The 17,183-nt window shown below is 43.7% G+C and overlaps 2 protein-coding genes across 3 annotated transcripts; one reads left to right on the top strand and one right to left on the bottom strand.

The window, feature by feature from the left end:
• Positions 1-416: 416 nt before the first annotated feature.
• nr1d2b (nuclear receptor subfamily 1, group D, member 2b) lies at positions 417-9,583 on the top strand. Of its 2 annotated transcripts, none has more exons than XM_042077384.1 (8): positions 417-1,005; positions 3,045-3,275; positions 3,423-3,511; positions 4,591-4,735; positions 5,013-5,773; positions 5,908-6,093; positions 6,455-6,665; positions 6,901-9,583. In XM_042077384.1, the coding sequence occupies exons 1-8, from the start codon at positions 987-989 to the stop codon at positions 7,095-7,097; spliced, it is 1,839 nt and encodes a 612-aa protein (XP_041933318.1). In that variant the 5' UTR covers positions 417-986; the 3' UTR covers positions 7,098-9,583. The 2 variants fall into 2 exon arrangements, with proteins under 2 accessions (XP_041933318.1, XP_041933317.1); XM_042077383.1 differs by having other exon boundaries at positions 420-1,005; positions 3,042-3,275.
• A 707-nt stretch (positions 9,584-10,290) lies between these two features.
• On the bottom strand, positions 10,291-16,805 carry LOC121696043 (tissue alpha-L-fucosidase-like). Its single transcript, XM_042077356.1, has 8 exons — positions 16,334-16,805; positions 16,086-16,220; positions 15,858-15,995; positions 15,550-15,655; positions 13,239-13,439; positions 12,779-12,969; positions 10,895-10,994; positions 10,291-10,720 (listed from the first exon to the last, which is right to left on the bottom strand). The coding sequence occupies exons 1-8, from the start codon at positions 16,783-16,785 to the stop codon at positions 10,589-10,591; spliced, it is 1,455 nt and encodes a 484-aa protein (XP_041933290.1). The 5' UTR covers positions 16,786-16,805; the 3' UTR covers positions 10,291-10,588.
• Positions 16,806-17,183: the final 378 nt, after the last annotated feature.

Below are 17,183 nucleotides of genomic sequence, written 5' to 3'. Positions count from 1 at the left end.
TGAGCACAAAATATTTTTAGCAATGGGATTGAAATTGGAGGCCAAGCAGAATGACTACCAACCTTGGAGAATTACCGGCATGGACAAGTGGAAGTGGGAGAGAAGAGGGTTGGTCTGTTTGAGCCCTTGGGCCATCCTGATTAAACCTGTATGGGACAATAGGCAACGAAGAGTGGGGGTCATCTTGACCCTAAGCTAAAGGCTGTCCTGACCATCACTGATTCAGTCATGCCCAAACAATTTTGTTGATGCATCATAGACTAGGCTATGAGGGGGCAATTTTGATAGCAGACCAGAGCACTAATGGGCAAATTTGCATAAACACAGTTTTCAAACGCCCTTCTCATATTGGTAATATCGTAGGGACTTTACAAGACAGGTGAAACTTTCCCTAAATTCTTAGTGCTGATGCCAAAGATGCCCTTCGAGGGTCATGAGTTAAAGTGTGTCAGTGGGTTACATTGACATACGCAAAGGTAGGTTGCGGAAGGAGGAGCCGAATGAAGTGGGTCACATGGTAGCGAGTGTGCTTTACTGTAGGCTAGTCAGTACAAGCGAGCTGTGGTCAGCGGAGTTGTCTTGCCACTCTGGGCTACAGAAAATTATTCTTCTTTCACCGTCTTTTCTTGGACAACAGCCGTTTTTAGTAGACAGTGCGAACAGCTTCAAAGAGAATAGCCTATAATTTCGTCTGTGGAAGGGCTGAATACATTAGGCTAGTATTGTAATTACCAGGCATTCTTTGGGTTGCTCAGAAAACTGATAAGCTGAACTCTTCGTTGATAAATCGTTACGGGACTTCACTGTTCATATTATCGGAGACGGAACTCTGCAAATCAAATACATGCGATTTCACGGATTTAAGTGACAGTGGGCTATAGAGCATTTCCATTCAAAGTATCGCAGCGACTTTTTAGGTTGCTGAGAACTCAAGAAAGACGGCATCTAACTACAGGTGACCAAGAAGGTATCGGTCGTTGGAGGACATGGATTCCACAAAAGCAGGTAGGTTCCTTTTAATTTGTAAACATGCACAGAGTAAGCTACTGGTGGATGAAAGAGACCAAGGCTTCCCTAAATCATAGCCTTAGCTACAGGTTGATAGCCAGTGTACGGTGAGCTTGCAAACAAATATCATATTCTGGTCAACAGTTTAGTCACGGAATTTAATAGCAACCTTGCTTGGTTGGCATGTTTTCATGCGGGGCAAAATTTGGGCAGTTTTCGTTGTATCTCAGACCTTTTAAATATAACTAGGTTAAGAGTGTCAATGCCACTGTTGTCATTGCAACAGCGTTTGGCTCTGGCGGCACTGCAGATCCCTCACTCACATGGACTGGTCAACTTAGCCATGTGCATCTCTGTTTTTACGCTTGCCTTGCGTCGGCCCTGATTGGCTGAGAGGCGCTATGACGTATAAGTTGCATAAATTCTCATGACTAGCTGGTGTGGTGCCGGGGTGGTGATACACGTGAGGCGTCCATTGGCTATGCTGTGGCTGACCTAGTTTTTCATTCTGGCAGTCGAGAAAACGCACCGGGTCCACGTGGGGGCGTGTTTTAAAAAGGACTGGTAATTGATGGGGAGTGCGTCTACCAACCGCGTTTCAGTGCCTTTATAATAGGCATGTAGCTTATGTGTATTACGTGCGACTAGAAGCAACTTGAATGAAAGAAATAAGAAAAAAAATCAGTTATTTCGATATAGCAGATGTTAATTTTATTTTCATAGAAATAAGAGTAATATCCACATAATTGATTGACTTTGATGAGATAGGGTACTGTCGTTCCCTGTACCGTAGACTCGAGATGCCCTATTGAAATGCTAATTTTTAAATGCATATGTATAAGCTATCTTCTCTCAGATATGTAGGCCTACCACATATTACCCAGTACACGAATGAACCTAGTTGGATTTTTAACTATTTTAATGAAGCTTTTGATTTGGCACCTCTTTATTATAACTTTGATAGACCTGGATTTATGTTTCTTTGCACACTGCCCCAACAAAAGCCCACAATCCAGTCTTTAGATGGTTCTGAAAACAACTTTCAGTGTCACACAGACAGTACTTGAGAAGACTCACTTTATGATTATGTAATACTCAAACAACTCTGTCCAACAAACACCAGCAGACAGTGTGACGGTCAGTAGCGCACACTAACCCAACTGTTGGTCTTTGTCTGAGTTTGTTGGCCATTGTTGAGGCAGTGTGCAAGCTCCTTTAGCCATTTTTCATCTCAAGAAATTGTTTATTTCCACAGTGGCAGACATTATACGTGGTGTTAACATTTGGTTTTGTGAAGGTGTAATTTTAAGATCATTACATAAGTCTGTATATATATCAGACTGAACATGTACACATTATACATTTTGCATCAAACATCACTTACATCATTTTACATTATACATCAAACACATTTTCATTTCAAGATTGTCATTTTAATGCTCATTAAGCCACTGTTACTTATGATACTTAGAAGAACTTCAGGCACCCATGCAAATAATATGGTGACCTTTATTATATATCCTGATAAGCTTAAGTTTGACGTACCTCTTACAGTCATCAGCTTTTTGGGGTTTGTTTGTTTGTTGAGTGGCTCTCATTCAAGGCAGCCTACACCCTCTCTGAGAGGGGCATTATGTAATGGCGTTATCTAACCATTGAGAAGGGAGCGGAGGAAAATCAGGTCAGGCAGTGCTGGAAAAAAAGAAGCAGTCTGTCTGGTCCACTTTCTCCAGCTAGGTAGTAACTGCACGGCATTGTGGGAAATCACTATTATTGGAGACATCTTGTCTTTATGGAAGTCAGAGATTTTGTCTCCACAGTGAAAATGTAGTGCATAAATGCTATTAGGCTTTTTTATTTACTTATATAAAAATAGTATAAATGTATTTGTTTTTAACCCTTGTGACTTGTATGAATAATTAGCAAACCTAGATACCTCACATATCACAGTCACCTTAGATGTCACATACCTCCACCTCCCTCCCTCTCCCTGAACTACTAACCCAGGTGACGTTCCTCTTGTTTTTCTCCAGCAGGGGGTGTGATAGCGTACATCAGCTCCTCCAGCACAGCCTCCAGCCCGGAGTCATGTCACAGCGACAGTTCCAACGGCAGCTACCAGTCCTCCTCCCCGCCTCGAGCCCCCTCGCCAGGACACCGGCAGGCCCAACAAAAACACGCCGCCACGGACACAACCACGTCACGATCGGCCAATCACGGCACCGGGAAGACGCGCTCCCCTTCCACTGCAAAATGCGGCATTACTAGTGAGTGTAGAAAATTTGGTGGATGTCATTTTTCCGGTTTATTCATTTAGCAGATGCTAATCACAAAGTTGTTGTATTATTCCTGTTACTGTGTTTTTGTTCTATTGATTTAAATGGATTTTGCTGTTGTGTTTGTAACCCCTCCAGAAATCAATGGCCTGGTGCTTTTGTGTAAAGTCTGTGGAGATGTGGCCTCAGGGTTCCATTACGGGGTTCACGCCTGCGAAGGCTGCAAGGTGAGACCAGGTCTCACTAGTCTGAGACTCGAGAGGTTTTACTGCACCAACACAACAGATCGCCTGAGCAGATAGTCCGAATCGTGCTTTTGTGATGGTCTGTGATGCAAAACGCTCTCGTTTGAAATCATGTGCACCAGAAAGGGGACAACATTAGTTAAGTATAGTAAGTATATATACTCGTTTGATCCCGTGAGGGAAATTTGGTCTCTGCATTTATCCCAATCCGTGAATTAGTGAAACACACTCAGCAAACAGTGAACACGCAGTGAGGTGAAGCACACACTAATCCCGGTGCAGTGAGCTGCCTGTAACCACAGCGGCGATCGGGGAGCAGTGAGGGGTTAGGTGCCTTGCTCAAGGGCACTTCAGCCGTGCCTACTGGTCGGGGTTCGAACCGGCAACCCTCCGGTTACAAGTCCGGAACGCTAACCAGTAGGCCACGGCTGCCCTTATAAACAATTATAAAGATGCATACAACAGAGCACCCTAAACAGCCCTCACTTCACTACCAACACAAGCATAGCTAGAGCTTCATAATATATTGAAGTCACAATCCAATCCATTTATGATGGTCGATCGGGTTAGTTGCTCAGTGTATTCAGAAGCTAAACTCATACTTTAAATCCCTTCTTGCATTGTGACGACGACATGTCATCATTCTAAGGAAACCATTCTGGAGCAGGTCTACTGCAGTGGCAGGATTCCTTCCCTAAGTGGGCCACTTCCACCTGCATCATGTTGCGTGTTCCCAGGGCGGTCCCCTCGGGAGCTGATCGCTTGTGTCTAAGTAGTTCAGTTTTATTTATATAATTCGGCCAACCCTGCTGCTTGCTGGCCTAGTTGGTTACTGGCACATAGCCCCCAATGAAACAGACTCTGTGGGAGTGAGACTCTTAAAGCACTCCCACCTGTTCTCTGAATTTCCCCCAAGGCACATGCTAGGGCCTGGTTATTTTCAAGTGACCATCTGCACCGTTTCAAGTGACCAACACAAACAAATAAACACACACAGACAAACACACACACGCACACACACACACTAATGTTCTAATGTTTTCCAATTGTATGTTCTCCAGGGCTTTTTCAGGAGGAGCATCCAACAGAACATCCAGTACAAGAAGTGCCTTAAAAACGAGAGCTGCCCCATCATGCGCATCAACCGCAACCGCTGTCAGCAGTGCCGCTTTAAGAAATGCCTGCTGGTGGGCATGTCCAGAGATGGTGAGTCCCCCCCCCCCGTCTCTCTCTTACCCCCACTCTCTCTCTCTTACTCCCCCCCCCCCCCCCCTCGCAGGAATTGGAACTTGTGTTACGGTCATTGGAAATGGAAATGGATTTTGTAGTTCAGCAAAGTGAAAGTGTAGTAGTTTAGCAAACAGCTAGTAGAGTACCAAGCATTGGTAAGCAGTGGTAAAGATCAGGCGTGCCCATTGTGATGCACAGAAATGCTGAATAACTCAAATGGTGATTTTTTCCCCCCTTCTTTTTTGCCCCCTAGCTGTGCGTTTCGGCCGTATCCCTAAGCGGGAGAAGCAACGGATGCTTCTGGAAATGCAGAGTGCCATGAACAACATGATGAACAATAGCCAGCTCCACGACCAGCTCCACGGCACCCAGACGCCTTCTCCGCCGCTTGGCAACCCGTCGCCCCCTTGCCCCGTGGAGGTCCCTGCCGAAGACCCGTCGCCCACTCCCATGTCCTCCTCTTCCTCCTCGCCAGGCTCCTCCCCCCGCAGCAGCCAATTGGAGTCCAGCGCCGACGCCGAGCCGTCCATGCCCATGGACACCAGCCCGAGCTCGTCCTCCTCATCCAGCGGGACGGAGAGCGGCGAGGAGGAGGTCATCGGCACAGTGACGCGCGCCCACCAGGAGACCTTCATGTACAACCAGGAGCAGGGCAGCCCGTCGTCGGCCGAGCAGCAGCGGCGGTCGCCGAGCGCGACCGAGCGCGCCCACAGCGACAGCAAGACGATGGAGGAGCGGCAGGACACCTGGAACAACTACAGGAACAACGTTGCCACGGTAACGGGCCACAGCAATAACAGACTGGCCTCCAGCTCTCAGGCCAATACCTCAGAGGGACATCCATCCATCCATGTGATGGACAACGCTCCCAGGCACTGCCCAGTGCAGATGCCCAACACTGCCCCTAGTGGCCGTTGTCCTGTCACAGGACACAGTATGCCTCATAGAGCTGTGAACAACAGGGAGAACGGCTTCAGTGGACCAGCTTGGAGAGGGGGCAACAGAATGTATCTAGTAAGTGCAGTAACACCAGAAAAGAGTGTGTGTGTGTGTGTGTGTGTGTATGACTGTCTGACTTCCTGCCTGATCTCATCACTGTATTTGCTTTCCTCCGCCTCTCCTCCTGGTTCTCCTTGCGTCCACCCAAGGTGTGTCCCATGAACACCACCCCCTACGTGAACCCGCAGAAGTCAGGCCACAGCATCTGGGAGGATTTTTCCATGAGCTTCACCCCAGCGGTCCGAGAGGTGGTTGAGTTTGCCAAACGCATCCCGGGCTTCCAGGACCTCTCTCAGCACGACCAAGTCAGCCTCCTGAAAGCTGGCACATTCGAGGTAACAATAACATTTGGATATCAATAGGTGTTTTGTACTGAGCCATTCCATAAGATTGAACATGATAAATAAAACTCTTGGGATGTGGATGAAGTGCCATATGTGACAAATGGCTTTTTTTTTTTTTTAAATGTATCGACTTTGAACCTTAGAGTTTATAAATGTATCACGCGATGAATGGCCCATAAACCTCACATGCTCTTTGGTCACATATTAAACCATCACAAGGAACAAACAAATGAGTTATGATAGTGTTTTACAACATGCCATGCCTATCAAACACATCACAAACAGTATCATCACTGTGGCCATGGCCTTGACCTAATTGATTTTTAACCATTGGCTTGTTTGTTGCGTCCAGGTGCTGGTGGTCCGCTTCGTGTCGCTGTTCGACGTGAAGGAGCGCACGGTGACCTTTCTGAGCGGTAAGAAGTACAGCGTGGAGGCCCTGCGCTCCATGGGTGCCGGAGACCTGCTCAACTCCATGTTCGACTTCAGCGAGAAGCTGCTGGCGCTCAACCTGAGCGAGGAGGAGATGAGTCTCTTCACCGCCGTGGTGCTTGTCTCCGCAGGTACACACACGCGCACACACACAAGACACACATACAACTTAAAAAGCACACCTGGCATGAGATTGATGGGGTAGTGGTGGTCTAGTTGATAAGGATCGGGGCCTCCAAATAAAACACTCGAAGGTCGTGAGACCGATCTCAGGGGCTGTCACCATTCTGGTCCTGAGCCATAGTTAATATATGGAACGTAGAATGTCAAATAACATTGTAGGGCTTGTGTGTGTGTTTTTTTTAGATCGATCTGGCATTGAGAACGTGAACTCCGTGGAGGCGCTTCAGGAGACCCTGATCCGCGCGCTTCGCAGCCTTATCACCAAGAACCACCCCAACGAGGCCACCATCTTCACCAAGCTGCTGCTCAAGCTGCCTGACCTGCGTTCCCTCAACAACATACACTCAGAGCAGCTGCTCGCCTTCAAGGTCCACCCGTGAGGCCCACTGCGCCATGGAGGATGCTCGCTCCTCCGTCCTCCATCCCAAGCGGCCGCAAGAGGAGCAGGGGACCACGCCACTTTCCCCTTCCTTTGGAGATGAACCCCCTCCTGGCCTCCCTCCTCGTCTGGCCCTGAGATGATGGAGGACCCAGGGAGGTGTACTCTGTTGTTGTTATTTTAGGAGGAACGTGGTTTCGTTTCTTCCTTGATAGAAGACCTAGACTTGCCAGGGTAAATGTTAGGGTAAGGTTGAAGTGGGGGGTGGGACTTTAAAAATGAAATCTATTGTACGGTAAGGCACTGATGCCTCTTGTTGTAGTATTGTACAGATTCTTAGACATAAGCTTGAAGGTTAATGATGTATATGTTTGTAAACATTTTTGTGTATGTGTGGGAGGGTGGGGTAGGGACTGCAAGTTTGCACTTGGCCTCTATAGAAACACCTTTTTAAATCGTTATGAATTTATGTTGCTGCATTGTTCGTGCAATATTTGACACACGACTTCAGAAAACTGAAAAGAAGAACACTTCTACAGTTTGTCTCACAGTTGTCTGCTGCTTTGGCAGCAGGCCTGAGCAGAAATATAAGAAAACTTAATGCGTTTATAAATTAATGCTATGAATAAATAGGTTTAACAGAGGGTTAGATGGAAAACACTATACCTTCTACTTGTGAATAACGAAGAAATGTAACAATCTGGCCATATTGAGGTGCATGGTTACAGCTCCCCTCTAAAATAAAAAGTAATTGAACAGTGAAGATTGTGGTTGAAAGCTGCTAAATCACGGCTTGTTTTTCAGGTATTTTGAGGTCCTAGATCTCCGTACCTGTCTAAGAAAAAGCTGAGAATGTTTATTAGATGTATTCTCTCGTTGTCATTGACAACAGCCAAATTAATCAATCAGCAACTAAGGCACTCGCATTTCAAGCCAGAGCTCACGGTGCAACTGTATGTATGTCCTAGAATATTTGGCTACTTCATAAACTCGTTCTGAAGTTTTGCATGGACAGACATACTGGCAATGACTCAAAATGTCCTGTGAACACAGAAAGTGGCGTCAAGGACGAGCCTAAAGGCCTGGCACTCTAGGACTGGACACTCGACTGACCTGTGTACTGTCCGTTACTCGCTGGTGGTACCCAATCCAAATGATTGACCACATTTGTCTTGCATTTACAACAAAATTGCTGTCCAGTTAAAACACAAAGCATGAATTTGGTCACTCACCACCACCTCATTTGTATACTTTTTTCACAGAGAAGCAGAGAGAATGTTTGGTCTCCTGTATGATGGAGGGGGATATGTATTTAGGAATGTGTGAAGCTCTAATATTCTGAGAGAGGCGTGTAAACTTGTTCCCCCTTTGTTTTAGTATTGACTTCTTTAGCTTTCTTTTTTAATGTACATTTTTTTCTCCTTTTCTTTTTCTAGTTTAGAGTTTTGTCAAGTGAGAGTCGATGCAGGTTTTTAGTTAATGTTATCATACTACATTACAATTATTTTTGTCATCATGATCCAAAAGTGCAGTCAGACAGAAGGGGGTTTGTTTGTGGGACTTCCTGTGAGCCCCAGGAAAACTGATGGAATGGGGCGGGGCAATGAGGAAGTCTGAATAAAACCCATTTGAGCAAAGCATCTGAACCATACCTAGGTGGTGTCGGACTCTTGATCGAACCAGAATCAAGTCTTCTCGACTGTTGGCTCCTGTTTTGAAACCAAGCCCTAATCAGAAGAAAGAGTTGTCTTTAACTTTGTAGTTTGACTTTACTATGAAAGAACAGCATGATTGTAACATTGACAATTATGTGATTGTAGATGAGATCTGGTTTACAGAGGAGGTACGAAGAGTTGAGATGAAACCTTTTCCATTGAATATGCTCCCAATCTTTTCGGTATTCTCTCTCAAAGCTTCTGTTAATGTGAGCATTGTGTTGATATGCTGTGGTCTATCTCTGTTTTCTTCTGTGAAACCATTGCAAAATACATAGATTTCTATATGTATAAATATATATAAATAATATAAATATATCCATATAAATAAAGATATAAATGTGGGACCTTGTGATGAAGTTGTTACTTCACTTGCAAAATTTGCATATCACCTGGAACCTGTACCAAAAAGCACACATACACGCACACACACAAAACAAACAAATAAGAAAGAAAGCAAAAACAAACAAAAATTGTGCTTCCTTGTTCAAGTAACTCGTGCCAATACAAGTTATTAAAATATGCCATTTTCCCTTTCTGCCTGATTTCTAATACAGGTAATACTTGAATAGGACCTCTAGTTATTAGCTTAAATTGCTGGGTATGCATCTTAAGACTAATAAGTATAGGATTGTATTTGTGTGTATTGATTGTATGTATTGATTTTTTTTTTACCTGCACTCGACAATCTATTCACACGCAAGTGAGTAGCGTTGATGATAAACTTGATTACTATGCTTTTATATAAGGATATTAAAAAGAAGTAAACTAACTGAAACATGTTTCTAAACATAATTAACACGATCACCCATACAAATTCCTCCTACAAGTCAGGTTATGGAGTACATTTCAATTGAAGAAATTATGAAAATACTGAATAGAAATCAGTCAGTGTAATGGAATTCAACTACAAAAGCAGGAGGAAGGCATTTTCACTCGCTCCTCACCCAAATAGATAGACAGACAGACAGACAGACAGATAGATCAATAGATAGAAACTTTAATAATCCGAAAGGGAAATTCAGACTTCTAGTCGCTTGGTACCACTATGGTACATATAACAGTAGGAAAGCACACGAGAAGGTAGAGGTTAAAAAGTATAAAATCCGTACCACATCTTCCCCCCCATGTTTGCATTGGTCCAGGAGCCCTGAACCCTGATTAACAAGTGTCAGCCTCTTACTGATAGCAGCCCACTAATAGTTCTCTAGTTTTAACTAGTTCTCTATTCCACTACTGGCCCATAGGGGATTTAAATGTACAACTGCTTGGAGACAACTACCTGTCAAACACGCCTCTAGCCGCTGTTCACATACACACCTACCTGATTCCTCCAGCTGTTGTTCACACACTCACATCTTTCCAAAAAGTCCTATTACTAACAATGAGCAGTCTTACCTGTACTATGTGTATAGGTATTGTGCTTTACATCCTAAACAAACAAACACACTCACACACACAAATGCATATGAAACCACATAAGAATGGCAAATTGTGTTTATTACAAAAAGGGATAAAATCAAATGTGCAGTGCAAAAACATCCTGTACAAACAGAATATCATATATTTGTTGTATAGAGAGACAGAGAGAGAGAAAGAGAGTAAAAACAGCTGATTTAATTGAGGCTGGACGAGGTCGGATCATAACAAGTCATCAGCAGCAGCCTGCCCTTAACCATCATTAAGAGCAGATGATTTTAGAAAACTCCCGTCATATAAAATTCCCTTGGATTCCACATTCTCGAATTGACGGCCACCTTCACCGCTTGTGTGGACCTCATGAAGCCCCCTGCAGCTTCAGGGTCCAGGCTCGGCCGGGTGAGTCAGGGATTTCAGGTAGGAGTACGGTCAGTCCGGTGGGGTGCGAAGGACTCCACCGAAGCACAGCAGAGACACCCAACATAGTCACCTGAACAACACCAGAGAACTACTTAGAAAATGTCAGAGAGCTAAGGTATCATGAATACAAAATAAAATGAGATTTGAACTTTACAGAAAGGTACACTCTGAAAATACACATTGCACCACTTTGAAATAAGTCAAAAAGTCAGTTTTGCTATTAAATTAGAAATATTGAACTTACCACCATTTTGTCTGTAGTCTTTGGTGTAGTGAGTTGGAACATGTACTCTGTGGGTTTCCCAATAATGATGGCATACACACTGGAGTCTTTAGAAGTGTACCTGCAAACAGAAAAATAACTGACAATGGCTGCTAGACATCCTGCATCCTGATATTATGAACAACTAGATACTGTTCAGGTCAGAATAGCAGAGTATGAACTAACACGACCAGTGGGCACGGCTGAAGTGGCACCTAGCCCCTCACTGCTCCCCTAGCGCCGCTGTTGCAGGCAGCTCACTGCGCCGGGATTAGTGTGTGCTTCACCTCACTGTGTGTTCACTGTGTGCTGAGTGTGTTTCACTAATTCACGGATTGGGATAAATGCAGAGACCAAATTTCCTTCACAGGATCAAAAGAGTATATATACTTACTTATACGCATAAACAAGAGTTAAAATGGCCTCTAAAAGCACTGTTTCCATGCTGGGCCTAGGGCTGGGCTAGGCCCAGCAGTGAGTACAGGTCAGTTATTATTAATCCTTTCCTAGAAATGGAGACTAACAGGCCTGGTGCTCACGTCCGGTTTCTGTAGTGCTGAGTGGATGAGAGGTGTAGACCAAAGTCTTTACAGGCAGGTCCCCCCTCTCGGTACTACACATTGGGGAGTTATCAGGCAGCTATGTTCCTATTCAAGTGAATGGAAGGCAATGGAATGGATGATTCTTTGAGTGCTATGTCTCCTCATTAAAAAGTCTCTGTGTAGACTCCCAGGATGGGAAGCTAGTCCATGGTAGGTAATCCCCATTTGAAGCCAGTACCCATTATTGGGTACCAATTCTGGTAATTCTGCTTGGAGAATCAACAGCATAAACCAGACTACAATTTTCCACGTACTTTCCTCAAAGCACCTCACATAGCTTGCAGTATAGGTAAAGGGTCATTCCATGTCAATTCAACCAGGGCCCACGCACTTGGGTCTCAAAACAAAATTCTGAAAAAATTACCAGGTGTACCTATGTTACCCAGGAGGCACACTGTAAAATTAATTTTATGTAAGATCAATACTTTCCAAGACACAGCCAGTTTTACAGGGGGAGGGGGGTGTCGATTTTGTTCGGCCTCTTTTTTTTGTCAAAGTTCACAAGCCCACAGCGCAAGAACTAAACCATGTAGATGGCTCAAATTTTGCATGCTGGTACATAAATAGGAATAGTATGTAGCAAAATCGTCACGTTTGGTCTGGATAATCCTGCATGGTCATAGCTGTCCCTCAAAGTTGATTAGTTTTATTAGTTGAGTTGTTTAGTTACCACAGGTTACTCTACACAACCACAGGTGGCACTGTGGTAACTCTATATAAAACATATTGACCTCAATGGTACAATTTGCCAATTTTCAGGGTGAAAAATAAAAAAGAAAGATTTGCATAAGACAAGTCAAATTGGTGTTTTTAAAAAGAAGGGATCATGGAGAATAAAGAAAAAAATGTTTTTCTTTGTATATTCCCACAAGGTGTTTGGGTGCTCTGAAAATGAGAACCAAAATGATTTTTCAGACTAAAACATGTTTTCTCTGAATGTGTGCTAAGTGTAAACTGAACCCATAACCATGTTGTTCTTAAAACCTAAGCAACAGGTGCATGCTAAAAGGTATGTTTTCCACACATAAAGATTATGATTATGCTATTATTATGTTAGTACAGTGCCATTGCTCTCGAAAGTGTATAGAAAGTGCATATTTTGGCTCTCAAACAGCCTACTTGCACACTTCAAATACTTAGTTTAAGTATATAGTGCAGATAACACAAAAACGGCAGTAAAAATACCCGGATGATGCCCTTATAACAGTCAAAAAGGAAGTATGTGGTTTGAGATACAGCCATTTTTACTTATTGCGATGCTCACCACACAGGTAGGGTGGCAGTCTCGTTCTGTACCCGCCAGGGTTTGCTGGCGTAAATGGCCTCCCCGTTGACCTTCAGCCATTCCCCCATGCCCGTGAGCCTGTCCTGGAACACCGCAGGGATCATGCCATCGGGAGTGGGGCCCACATTTAGCAGGTAGTTCCCTCCTAGAGCCACAGTCTCAACCAGGTCCTTCATTATCAACACAAACAGCAAGACAGGGCGGGATAGGGCAGGACAGGGCAGTGGGAAACACTGGTTAAAAAGTTCGACTGGATTGTTGTTAGTGTTTGTGTGTGCGTGTTGCTCTCTAAGCATTTGTTTTTTTTGTGTGATTTAAAATTGTGTGGTTACAATCCAAGGCCAAATAACTGTTGTTAAAACATCTCTGTTACAGCAGCCTAAAAGCAGTATGTGAAGACACTACACTTTTAGGACGCACTGCATTTTTCCAAGGTCACCTGAATGATAGCTGGCAGGTTCATGAGCTCATGCAGCCTCATGTTCCGTCTGTAGCCCCAGGAGTGAGTGTCCACCGACTGGCACTTCTCCCATTTGTGCGTTGGTAACGTTCCGGGGGTGAATTTGTCGGCGCAGTTGAAGTAACCTCCATGCTTGCATGCGCACCCTGCGCCCCATCGGTCATTAGTTACCACAACATCCTATGACAGGAATATAATAGAAATGTATGGGGTTAGTTCGTAACACAAACATGGCAGTCGTCTACACATATTCCGCCCCTTCCACAGCCAAAAGTTGACATGTGAATACATCGTGCCAATCATGTGGTATGTTGTGAATCCATCGTGCCAATCAGGGGCGGAGCTATTGGTTCACTATAGAGGGGGCGACGACCTGTAGTGGGCCCTATATACTGTCGGCTTTTATCCCAATATCATGTTTTTATTTAGTCCACTTCATATTGTGCTTATTCGAGGCTGATGCATTTTGTTTTCTTTATCTGGGTTGAAAGAAGACTGTCCATGCATGCTAGACTTTCTTTTATTTATTTTTTACAAGATTTGGCAACACACTGAGGCAGCAACTCCGCTGACACTAACAGTGTTCGTACTAGGCAATGTCCTGTCGACCTAGCCTATCTTCTTGTCTCTTGAAGTTGTGTTTCGCGTGTTGTGTTTGGATAAGGTAGAGGCTTTTTTACCGTTTAGTCTGTGCATCGGGGCAGCCAAGGTCTGCGACGATGCAAACTTTATTGATCAGGCGCGCCTGCAGGTGTAGGGCATACGAACTGTGCATACCATCAGGCAACTCAACAACGAGAGAGAAGAGAGAGAATTTCCCCTGTGTATTCAGACCAAGTTAGCCCACCATAACTTCCCAACTGCGCAGTATCCCATTAACTGCTCGACAATAGGCTATTTACAATTTTCTGTAAAGTTTGTAAACACATTATCAAAATCTCCTTAATGCACACACCTTTTGTTTGAGCAGGAGAGAGAATAATAGCCCAACAAACTGCTGATAGTGATTGCTGTTGTTGCGGTAAGCTTATGCTCCTGTCTCGGCAGAGTGTAGACCAGTGTTTCTCAAAGTGTGGTCCGGGGACCACTGGTGGTCCTCAAGCTATCCCAAGTGGTCCGCGAGCAGACGTGGTAAAATATAATATAGAGGAGTTGTTTGCAATATTGAACCAACTTGTATGTAAATCCAAACAGTTCTGCAACACTGTCTATGTAAGATATGCCAGTTTAAATCATATGAATCCTCTGACACAATAAGCAAAGTGCAAAGACAATAAGCAAGGTGGTTCAAAACATATTGATGTCAATGGTGCATTTTGCCCATGTTCAGGGTGGAAAGTGAAAAAGAAAGATTTGCATAAGACAAGTCAAATTGGTGTCTTTGAAAAGAAAAGATCATGTAGAATAAAGAAAAAAATATTTAAAAAATCTTTGTATATTCCCACAAGGTGTTTGGGTGCTCTGAAAATGAGAACCAAAATGATTTTTTAGACTTGTAAAGTCTGATGTTCAGACCCTGAAGGAATTTATTTTCTGTTCATTGTTTTTTGTGAGAGTGTTTCTACTTATCTCAGTAAGGAAAATAAATCAAGAGCCTATGTTGAGTACAAATATGTCTTCTGAAGGCTTAAACAGAGCCCAGCCAAAAACTCCAATAAAATTTGTATCAACTTTGAGGGACAGCTATGACCATGCAGGATTATCCAGACCAAACGTGACGATTTTGCTACATACTATTCCTATTTATGTACCAGCATGCAAAATTTGAGCCATCTACATGGTTTAGTTCTTGCGCTGTGGGCTTGGGAACTTTGACAAAAAAAAGAGGCCGAACAAAATCGACACCCCCCTCCCCCTGTAAAACTGGCTGTATCTTGGAAAGTATTGATCTTACATAAGAGTAATTTTACAGTGTGTCTCCTGGGTAACATAGGTACACCTGGTAATTTTTTCAGAATTTTTTGAGACCTAAGTGCGTGGGCCCTGGTTGAATTGACGTGGAATGACCCTATTGTGTTATCAAAGCTACACATAAATAAGAGAGGGAATGATATTCTGTGTGATATTTGTCCTGTGTAAAGATGTGCCTCCTGATGCATATCAATTCTAGATTGTAGATAGGACTTAAGTGCTACTACTAGCCAGTGCCAACCAATGAAACTGACACATAGCATGACACTTTTATTTTACTTTTATCTTCATCAGCTACTACTTGTGTCCTAATCTACTGTTTTACATGTGCTCTATTGATAGCATTGACTAGACATTGAAATGACAGTACTGCGTTCACCTTGACTGGGCTTTCATTGTAGAGCCAGGCCAAGAATTCAGTGGAGTTCCAGTAAGTGTCTGGAGCCTCCCAATCTCCATCTGACCAAATCAAGTCAGGTTTATACCTGATTTGCACACATAAGCAAAACATGAACTTCGAGAAGTACCAGATAGACAACAACAAAACCTTTACTTTACAATGAGTATGATAACAACGTTCATAAGAATTATATGAGCAATGTGTTATGTCTATAACTCACATTGCACTTTATTTTCATATTTTCTGGACAATAAGCCCACATAATGATCAACCTCACGTAGCCTTACCTTACAACAAGGTTGTAGAGCTCTGGCAGAAGTTTGTTGTGGGGAAACTCCTGAGTTTTAAAGCCATTCTTCTTGTCACTTAAGTACATGGGATTGAACCACTCATACAAGGAGTTGTAGACACCGTAGTGAAGAGACCTGTGAGGAAGTAATCACATGATCGATCTTGCACCAAACAGGCAAACTGTGAAACAGTAAAAGCGTAGGTGTGTTCAGCTTTAGACTAACTTGTTCCGAATTGCATCCATCAATTCCCCAGTAAGGTCCATGTGTGGCCCTGTGTCAACAGAATTCCAATTCCAAGAGAACGGGGATCCCCAGTTTGTGAAGCCCTCATGATGTTTTGTTGTCAGCACAACATATCTGGGGAGGGGGCATAAGATGGTAGAACATTATGGAAATCACACAGAATTGTGAAGACACATCACTTATTCCAACCTACATTGGGAATTAAAAGAACATGACCAATCACTCACTTTGCACCTGCGGACTCAAAGAGGGCAGCCCATTCGTTTGGGTCGAAGAATGTGGCACGAAAGTCGGGAGCGAAATCCGGATATGTGAATCCAGGAGGATAGTTCTTCTCCATGAAAGACACAAGAGCAGGGTCTTTCCCACCTTGCCAATTCCACCAAAACCACTCGCTGCCGAACCCTGGAACTGAAAATACGCCCCAGTGCACGAAAATCCCGACTTTCGCCTCATCGTACCACTTAGGAAGTGGTCTTGAGTCGAGACTCTTCCAGTCCGGAGTGTACTGGGCTGTAGTTTCTGACATGCACAGCCATGAACTCAAAATGCTCAGTATCCAAATACAACGACTCATCTTTTCGAAAAAGGTCAAAGATGAACGACAGAATGATGGCGCTGCAAGGTGTGAGTGCCAGTTACCAGACCTTCCTTGACATAACATGACTGAATCAATCATATGACTGGGGACAGGTCATGACAACAGGTTTTGTTTTCTTCTTCTACTAGTAGTAGTAGCCTATAGCAGATTATACACCATTTAGCGCAATACCGCCACCCACAGTAATAGAATCCTGCAGTCTATGGAAAAAAGGAGAATGTGTATACCGCCATCTTCTGGACATTTTGGGGTAGACTGGTTTGGATGGACAGACCAAAGTTACAGATGCTTCTATGAAGGAAGGAAGATATTTCAGTATCAAAAAGCAATATCTAATGGTTTTAGTTTTCTGATGATAGAATTAGATTTTCAGATTAAGATTTTCTCTATTTTTTAATTAAAAAGCTACAGAAACAGGGATTGTTTGTTCTTACTTATTTGAGATGTGTCATAATCAATGACAGCAAGGTGATTAT

The sequence above is a fragment of the Alosa sapidissima genome, chromosome 21 (genome assembly GCF_018492685.1).
Source record: "Alosa sapidissima isolate fAloSap1 chromosome 21, fAloSap1.pri, whole genome shotgun sequence".
Lineage (NCBI taxonomy): Eukaryota > Metazoa > Chordata > Actinopteri > Clupeiformes > Clupeidae > Alosa > Alosa sapidissima.
This window is presented reverse-complemented; position numbering and strand designations above follow the sequence as displayed.